Raw genomic sequence first — 8800 nt, forward strand, 5'->3', positions numbered from 1 at the left:
GACCGTAGGGAAGATGAGTCATCGTGAACAAAGGTCCCTTGGTGTTGTGCCGCTCTAGGGCCCCCCAAAATTAGTGGATCAGCCCTGTGTGACACACGACTGCAGTTAACTTATTGCTTTGCTTAATTTACAATGCAGTGCTGATCAGGACCGTATAGGTTACCTGTGTCATCAGCTAGGTTTATGCATATAATTCTCTTCGCATGAGGAATCAGAACATAATTTAGGCATGTTGTATCAATCGATGGCCGGAGATTAGGACGCAGTCAAGCCTGGATTGACGTGTGCTGGGTGATGGAGTCCAGGTCGTCCCTCGTGCTTATGTTTTTATCGATGTTGTGGCCAGTCTGCAGCTCATCGACAACGGCGCCCCAGATCTCCGGGATGGCTTGCCGGAGGTTGCCAAAGCTTTCCAGGGCATAGTCCGCCTCCTTGCTCCTTGCACTCTTGCCCACCTGCTTGACCAAATGCATTTGTAAAACATATTTTTTTATGATAACTTAAATCTCTTTGTTCATTGCTAATAACAGTTACATTGCTTAGCATAAGAGGAATAACTAAGCTGAATCGATCCTCAATCCATGCACTCTGAGGCGATACGCTAGCTAGCCTTGTAAGTTCATGAGCTACCGGATGTGTTTGTAAAACATATTAAGTTACTATATATGTAAACAATGTTAACTTCAACTTCTAATTTGAGGTGTTTAAATTAGATAACCCTTTGATTCTGGTGGTTTGTATGGATAAAATTCGATTGTACACCTTATCTAGCGAGCATGGACACACACAAAGAAAACACTACTGCTACCTCCGTTCTAAAATTTAGACCATATTAAAAATATAATCCATGATAATTAAATGATATTAATTTAATACTCTAGATGCTAATATTTTATTTTAAAAACTTGGTCAATGTTCTCATGGTTTTACTCCCAAGAAATCTTATATGCACTATATTTAGATTAGATGGAATATGTTTTAGAAATTCATTGCAAAAGGGAATATGTTAAATTTACGTTTAGTATTTACTAAAATTTTATAAGTCACGTAACCTATTTAACATGCCAAATTAGTTGTAACCTAAGATTTTTAGCAGCGCCAATGCTGAGAAGCTAACGTGTCAGACATGGCCTCCCATAATTTGATAAACAGTTAGTTTTGCATGTATGTATCCCTAATACGTACAAATAGGTGATGTGTATATATGCTTGAATAAAATTGATGAATAGATTTCATGTTCACCGTTCCAATCATATTAGGACATGTAAAATGCAGAGTGTCTAGTGGGGTGCTTATAAAAAATAAGCTAAACTTTGTGTTAAGCAGTAGTGCTAATTTATTAGGAGAGGTATCTATTAGGCATCTGCCTAGTATGAAGCATCAATGCTTAATTGCCTCTCTAAGCATGTAGCATTGTACATACCCTTACTGTATCAAGATGTAGCTACATACGGCTTACACAGCAGGGAGACTAGAACAACATGCTGGTAGCATGTGATGTGATTAATCATTTTGTTACCGCACATGAGACTAATAAATTCATTGATTTAAAAGGTAATTTCACGTATGATTTTTTAAGTCTTAATTAAAAATGAACAAGAAATTTATAGTAAGATTTTGAACTTTCTTTTACGAACAATTTAAATATTATATCTTTTATGGAAGGTGCACAACAACATATTTTTAATTGTTTACAATTACATTATTACTCATTTAACTCTGTAATGTGATGTTTAAGTATAGTTTACATCCAAAGTGGTGGACTGTAAGAACAGATGTGATTACAAATTCAGAGAGCAAAAGAAGGTATTAATATTGATTGGGTGGTCTTGGGTGCACATAACATCCAGTGGTATTATCCACAAATGCATGTATTTTAGTTGTATCAATTCATAAGAGCACACTTTTGCGTGGTGGCATAAAAACTCAAGTAGTTAAATTTGCTAATGTTTATTAGGTGGTTTGTTTGAGCTTTTGGAACTTTAGATTGATAGAGAGAGAACATTTGTTGATTGGTATATTTGTCAATATAGTTTAATTTTTTTCTCATCTATTCTCCTTGCTTGATAGAAAATTTATCTCTTATGATCGGTGGAAGGCTCAAAAAATCTACATCCAACTATATTTTTCCAATTGTATCTAGCTCTCCTATTTTTCATTAGAAAAGTTTATACCATTGACTATATGCTATAGAAGATAGGCTTTATAATTTTCAATTTATAGATTTCTTTAGTTTGGTAGAACATCACAATGTTTTGTATACAATTGGTACTCTCGACAATGTATAATTTTTTTGAAGGATGATAAACTACAAAATAGATGAAGTTATTAGTCTTATGCGCGGTGCACATTACATGAGAAGGAATTAACCATATCGCATACTACCAGCAACAAGAAAAAGAACCAAGCATGCTTGAACTTGGTGGTAGCAAGGTAAAGAGCTGATAGGATATGAACAATATCGTGCATTGTATGCATGATGGAGTACAGAAAATAAAGCTTTATTTAGCTACCATAAGAACCACACTTAAAAAATCCTATAAAAGTTTGGAATACCTGAACCTCAGTCATCACATTAGTTGCAGTATCGACTAGAACATCCCTAGCACAAAAAAAAAACTTAATGATAGATGGGGGTTCAAGTTACCACATATTCCCAAGAATTATGAGTATATTCTGGCTAAATGAAACACGCGATGTTAAAGCTAGGTTTTGATCACCGGTGAACTATGGGTACAACTAACCTACTAACCATCATATCACATGTTGGTTCTCAAGATAACTACATTATTAATTTTAGTATAAACTATAAAAGAAGGTAAAAATATCCCAAAACTCCATTTTTTGAACTTTTTTTCATGGATGCACAATCTAATAGTCATGATAGTAAAACCTTGAAACATGGTACAATTTATATATATGGATATATATGCATGCAACAATTTACATGCCCATATTTTCAAGAGGATAGGACGAGGCACGATTGTCCTCGACATCTTTACAAGTTTTTTTGTTGTCTAGTGAACTCATTGATATTTTTATTCATTATATCCACACATCAAGCCAATTACGTTGTTAGTCCGAAGACTTGAAAGGTGTACAATCTTAATTCTTAGGAATTCTGAATTCTTTCATAGAATATTGTTTTGTCTGTATGATAGACATTTTTCTAACATTTATATGTAATATGTGATGTAATAAATCAACACAGGAGCACATGTCATTATAGTCACACATTAAAGTTCATGACTCATTAAGAGTCTTGATATATGTTGCCGAAAGCGCATGTTGCATGGCACAAAAGTACACGTGCCCGAGTGTGTATAACCAGTGGATTTAAAATATGGATTACATCGAGATATTTAAACAAAAAATGAGATCGTAATAGAAGATTTTCTAGAACATTTATAATAATTTTAGCAAGTACACAAAAAAATAATGTAATTTTGGCTACATATTAATATACCAAATAATCATCAAGGTATAGTGCACACAATGGTCATGTTTCTAGAATGTAGGGAATGTTTAAATGAAGTAATTAGACGAGAGGAAGAAGTACAAGAACACGTTAATTTTCAATGTTTAATGTGGCCATAATTTTAAGGAGGATAAACCCTTTTCTTAGTCCATCATTCTTATATCTAATTAAGTTAACTAAGATTGTGTATTGATCTAAAATAATGTAAAAAAGCTATAGCTTAACGATTTAATATAACTGACGAACAACACATATGGGTGCTTAGACATATGACATAATGATCACTCTCCTATAAATATAAGATGGTTAAAGATATTCCTTGCATATGTAATATTTTGTTTGGCAAAACATTGCTATTGTTGAAGAGCATTTTTTCCTATCACGTTAGGGGTAAATAATGTGTTACTGATCCATGAAATGACATTTTATTTATAGAAATTTTCCGACCCGAAAAAATGAAGCCATCGTATTTGCGAGAGCTACCGTGGCAGTCTATGTATATTTGCAACAAAGCCACATGGAAAGTTCTTATAAAATATAAGAACTTAATGTAGAAAATGTTATATAATGGGCTAAATTATAAAGGATCAACTAGAGATGGTCTAAGGAACGCTTTCTAAAGCAAGCTCGTCAATATAATGGTTCTCTAATAATCAGCATACACCGATCATTTGACAGATTGATCTACCCACACATCCAACGAACATCGACAAAAAACCTTTTTATTTTTTTCATTCAATGTGATATATTACTGGAAATTAAAAATATCACGTAACAAAATATTTAGGTGCAAACATAATTGAGCAAGGGGAAATAAAAGTGGGAAATTGGAAAGTTGGAAAATAGGTATGCCAACGGCATTGCCATCGCCATAGTTGCAGGAGCTATGTCGACGGCCTAGCCATTGGCACAACTCACACCATCTGGTACCCGCCAGCTTATGCGTCTCCAGTGCCACATGTCCAAGGTATATGCCGACGGCCAGTCGAGCCGACAGCCACCGTCGGCATAGCTATCACGATGCTGACAGTTTGGTTGCTGATAGTGGCTGTCGGCATAGCTCTAGCTACGCCGACGGCTGTTTACAAGCCTTAGGCTTCCAGGCTATGTGCTAATGGCCCCGATAAACGGCGCCTGCGCGTTTTCCACGAACATGGACGTCATTGGAGCTGACTTGGCGCCACGAGACTTTATTTGCCGTTTAGCTGTTTTGTCGCGCATGATGAGCCACTACGTTTCTCTATGTTGCGATTTCTGAATTTCAAGCACGGTAGTTTCAACGGAAGTCCAATTACAGAGATCGATTGAGATCGGTTGGATAATTACCAGCGCTGTGCACAGGCCGAGAGCCTTCCCTGCGGCGATGTTCCTCTCGTTGTCGTCAAGGAAGAGCTGACAGAGCAGAACGAGATGAGTATGCAGATTTATGATCGAGCAAGAGCGCAAACTAAAATTCGCTAATTTTTATCACTATTTTAGTTTAAATTTGAACTAAAATCACTAAGAATTATGAAACGAAGGGAATAATATATATGCAAATAACTGACAGATTTCAGAACAATCACAAACGGCAGGTCATGGTGAATAATCAGGTAGTTACCGTTCGATGTGGGTCTGTGCCGGCGATACGCAGGGCCGCGACGATGGCATCGACGGACGGTTTCAGGACCACAACCGCGCGGTCGGCGTTGGCACCATCATCGTCTTCGGTAGCCTCAACGAAGAGGTGCGGGTTCATGGTCTCGAAGCACACGACGGCATCGAAGCAGGCCTCCTCCACGCCCAGCCTCTCCAGCGCCCTCTTCATGTGCGCGCGATCCGAATTCGTGAAGAGCTGCGTGTGTCCGATTTATAATCAATCAGCAGCGGCTCGTCCACACTGGTTACGATCGGTTATGATTCAGTGTTTGGTGTCCTTACGATCTTGCGCTGCGGGATGCTCTCCAGCAGCGCCGCGAGGCGCGGGTCCGCGGCGATCCTGTCGTAGGGAAGCCTCCCGTGCACGTAGCTGAAGGCCGAATTGAAACAGAAAATAAGCCCGGTGAACTGCTAGATGCCAGATCGCCGACAACCTAGCTGTAGGAATCATGGTGGGCGTGTTGCGTGCTGACCTGTGGTACTCGTCCGGGTGCACGTCGTGGCCGAGCGCCTGCAGGAGTTCATGGCGGAAAAATCCAAATATCAGAAACGGAGAAAGGCCAACTAACGACGGAGAGAGTGACAAGGCAAAGTTGGAGTGTGCGTGTCGCGTGGGTGGAGCGGAGCGTACGATGAGGCCGGCGAGGGTGCTGCCGTGGGTGCGGAAGAGCTCCACGCGGAGGGAGGCCGCCCTCTCCGGCGCGAGGCCGAACCTGGCGATGAGGAACTCGTCGATGTTGCGCTTCAGCGCCGGCCCAATGCCGGTGCCGCCAGGGTACAGGGTGTCATCCAGATCTTCAGTGTTCACCGAGCACAAGAATTCGCCAGAATTAATCAGATGGTTTGATCATGAGCGGAAACTGGTTAAGCTATGAGGAAGAAGAGCCGTGTGCCTTAATTAGTTTACCTAGGAGGACGCAGTCGAAAGGGGAGTTCACAGGGCACTGGAAAGCCATGGCTGGTAAGCTGCTGAGAAACAGAAGAGGATCGACGATATGGAGCAGGAGCAGAGTCTCTTCCAAGCCGGGGCGTTTAAATAGAGCCCGAGGTGCGAGAGGAGGGCGAAGAATCTTTTGTGCATACACAATGTGGGTGAGGTGGCATACCTAGTATCAACTTGAATATTCGGGAATATTGTAAGTTAAGCGACTCCTGTTCCTCATGCCCCTACGGTGGCAAGTAGGTGAACCATGTGTGGCGCAGCGCATGGTCCTTCAATTTAGGGATGAAAATAAAGCGATTGTTTAAGAGTTTTTCTTCGAAAAGGTAAACGGAATAAAAATATGAAGACAAAAATGAAAATTTTGAAAATGGAAACAAGACAAGAAATATTTTGGCAGAAACATAAATAAAAACACAACATCGTTTTCCAGCTAACATTGAAATTTTTATTTAAGGTTGATGTGAATGGCCCAGATCAATTACATGAGTTTGTTAATCCAAACTTTCAGAGCGGCTCATCCTAAAACTGCCAAACATCCCTTCAAGAAGGAAAATGCTCGTTTTCCTTCGGAGGATGGAAACGCTTCGTGCCTCCGCCTCCCGCGTTGGACGCGTGTCCTCGCGGGCCCGCACAGCTTCTTCCCCAACCTTACCTCTACCTTCTTTCACGGTCAAAATCTTCCCGATGCTAGCCTCCGCGCCCCGCACTGTCCGCCGCCTCCGAGCCCCGCACTCCCTGCCGCCTCCGATCCGCTCTCCCGGTGCAGCCGCCGCCCACGACCCACTCGCAATCCCACCGCCATGGGAGATTGGGGGAAGGTCGTGAGAGATCGGAGACGACCCCCACGTACCAAGATCCGAGGAGGGCCGTTCACCAGAGCATCCTCGCCGGTGCCCACCACCGCCACGCCCCCTTCCTTCAGCGTCGTTCCCCATCCATGGAGGTTCCTACCGGAGATGGAGAGGATGGTCGGCTCCGACCTCCTCCGCGGGCGTGGGGACACGGCGACGTTTCTGCTCCGGCTCCGAGCTCCCTGCGATGGCCTCGTCCGCCCCCGCGCCAGCCAAGGGATCTCACGGAGTGGCCGTGCCTCTAGCCTGGCGTGCGCCGGCCAAATCCCCACTCCCAACTCCTACTCAGTATATCTCGTTTTCAGAAGCGATCACATCGCTTGCTTCAAACTCCCTCCACTTATGCTACAAATACTGCCCCTCGCAGCTGCAAATGTTAGTCTCCGGTGCTGCAAAGGTCCGCCATAGCCAACCGCTTTGCTGCAAACATAGGCTGCCGCTGCTACCAACATCGGCCGCTACATGGACAATTGCTGATGTTCGTTAGCTGCAAACGCCATCTGTTGCTGCTACAAATGCCGTCCACCGCTGCGAACGAATGGCGGTGGTTCTACCAAGGAAGGCCGATCGTGCTACCAACGGCAGGCGACATTACTGCAAAGGTATGGTGGCTATGCTACCAACAGGAGTCTTTGCTGCAATGTACAAAGCACGTCAACGATGCTACAATAATATAATTTTGTGGCTTCTATTGTTCTCTGATTACGCTACTTTAGTATAATTATTTTGCTACGAGATGTCCGACGATGTTTTTCGGTGATATCGTTTTTTTACCATAATAGCAATGCAATGGTACAATGGTATTTTTTTTATTTGCTTCAATTGTTTTGTTGTGTTGATACTTTCGACAAAAGATTTGCTTCAACCTCTCCGGCAAGGTCTCTGACGAGTCTCCAACGAAGTACGATGCTCCGACGAAGTCTCCGGCGAAGTACAGTGCCCCGGCGAGGTCTCCGGTGAGTTTCCGGTGAAGTTCGGTGCTTCGGCGAGGTCTCCGGCAAGTTTCCGGTGAAGTTCGGTGCTCCGACAAGTCTCCTTTTATTTTTAGTGGAACTCTCTTTTGCTTCAATGTAGCAAAAGCGGGGTTTTTTGCTGCGACGAAGCAAAGTCTGAACGAGTCACAACTCTTCTTCTGTTTTGGTCGAACCGTTTTCTGCTTCAATGAAGCAAAAGCGGGAGATTTTTTTGCTGCAATGAAGCAAAGTCTGAACGAGTCACAACTCTTTTTTTATTTTGGTCGAACCGTTTTTTGCTTCAATGAAGCAAAAGCGGGAGTTTTTTTGCTGCGACGAAACAAAGTCTGGATTTTATGTAAAAGTGGACACGTGTCGCGCATGCAAGCAGGAGGCTGGAAAACTCTAAGCCTCCGGAGGATTTCTAGCACTTTCCCTTCAAGAACTCGCCGAGCCTTCGACCTTCCCCTATTGGTTGAATGATTTTATTTGCTTCAATGCTTGAGATATTTCTGCACAATTCAAGGGTTCTCTTAATTCCGGTAAACGTCTACATCGTGTCCGCATTGTATTCGGTCTGTATCTATTTTTGATAATATCTGTTTCCGGATTTCTGTATTTGTTTTTCTTCTCGCAAAACAACATGACAAAAAACATGGCACAACTCAGTTCCGTTCATTCCCGTGCTCTTTTCACCCCTGCTTCCATTTAGGGCATCTGGAAAGGCTTTTCTTGAGGCTCATTCAATTATCCATTTTATACTTAAAGTATCTACAATTATATACAAATGTATTCTCTAACTATTCAATATTATCCATATTTATCATCATCATCTCATTCTACCCTAGATTTTTTTGGAGCAATGGGGATCACACATTTATTCAGTCTCAATGCCACCTCGACATTTTTGTCAACTAGGTTCACGTGCTATTGACCT

General features: G+C 42.1%; 1 protein-coding gene across 1 annotated transcript; it reads right to left on the minus strand.

The window, feature by feature from the left end:
- Nucleotides 1-266: 266 nt before the first annotated feature.
- Nucleotides 267-6072, minus strand: LOC124683985. The gene is made up of 7 exons (XM_047218400.1): nucleotides 6024-6072; nucleotides 5748-5911; nucleotides 5590-5627; nucleotides 5399-5486; nucleotides 5079-5312; nucleotides 4805-4870; nucleotides 267-455 (listed from the first exon to the last, which is right to left on the minus strand). The coding sequence occupies exons 1-7, from the start codon at nucleotides 6070-6072 to the stop codon at nucleotides 267-269; spliced, it is 828 nt and encodes a 275-aa protein (XP_047074356.1).
- Between the last annotated feature and the right edge of the window lie 2728 nt (nucleotides 6073-8800).

The sequence above is a fragment of the Lolium rigidum genome, chromosome 1 (assembly GCF_022539505.1).
Source record: "Lolium rigidum isolate FL_2022 chromosome 1, APGP_CSIRO_Lrig_0.1, whole genome shotgun sequence".
In the NCBI taxonomy this organism is placed as follows: domain Eukaryota; kingdom Viridiplantae; phylum Streptophyta; class Magnoliopsida; order Poales; family Poaceae; genus Lolium; species Lolium rigidum.

What these genes read in the sequence shown, in the direction of transcription:
- LOC124683985 (XM_047218400.1), bottom strand. Translation starts at nt 6,072, where the DNA reads ATGGCTTTCCAGTGCCCTGTGAACTCCCCTTTCGACTGCGTCCTCCTA. An exon ending in CACCCGGACGAGTACCACAG is followed by an intron (nt 5,487 to 5,589) that starts GTCAGCACGCAA and finishes TTCGGCCTTCAG; the next exon opens with CTACGTGCACGGGAGGCTTC. An exon ending in TCGGCCTGTGCACAGCGCTG is followed by an intron (nt 456 to 4,804) that starts GTAATTATCCAA and finishes TTGGTCAAGCAG; the next exon opens with GTGGGCAAGAGTGCAAGGAG.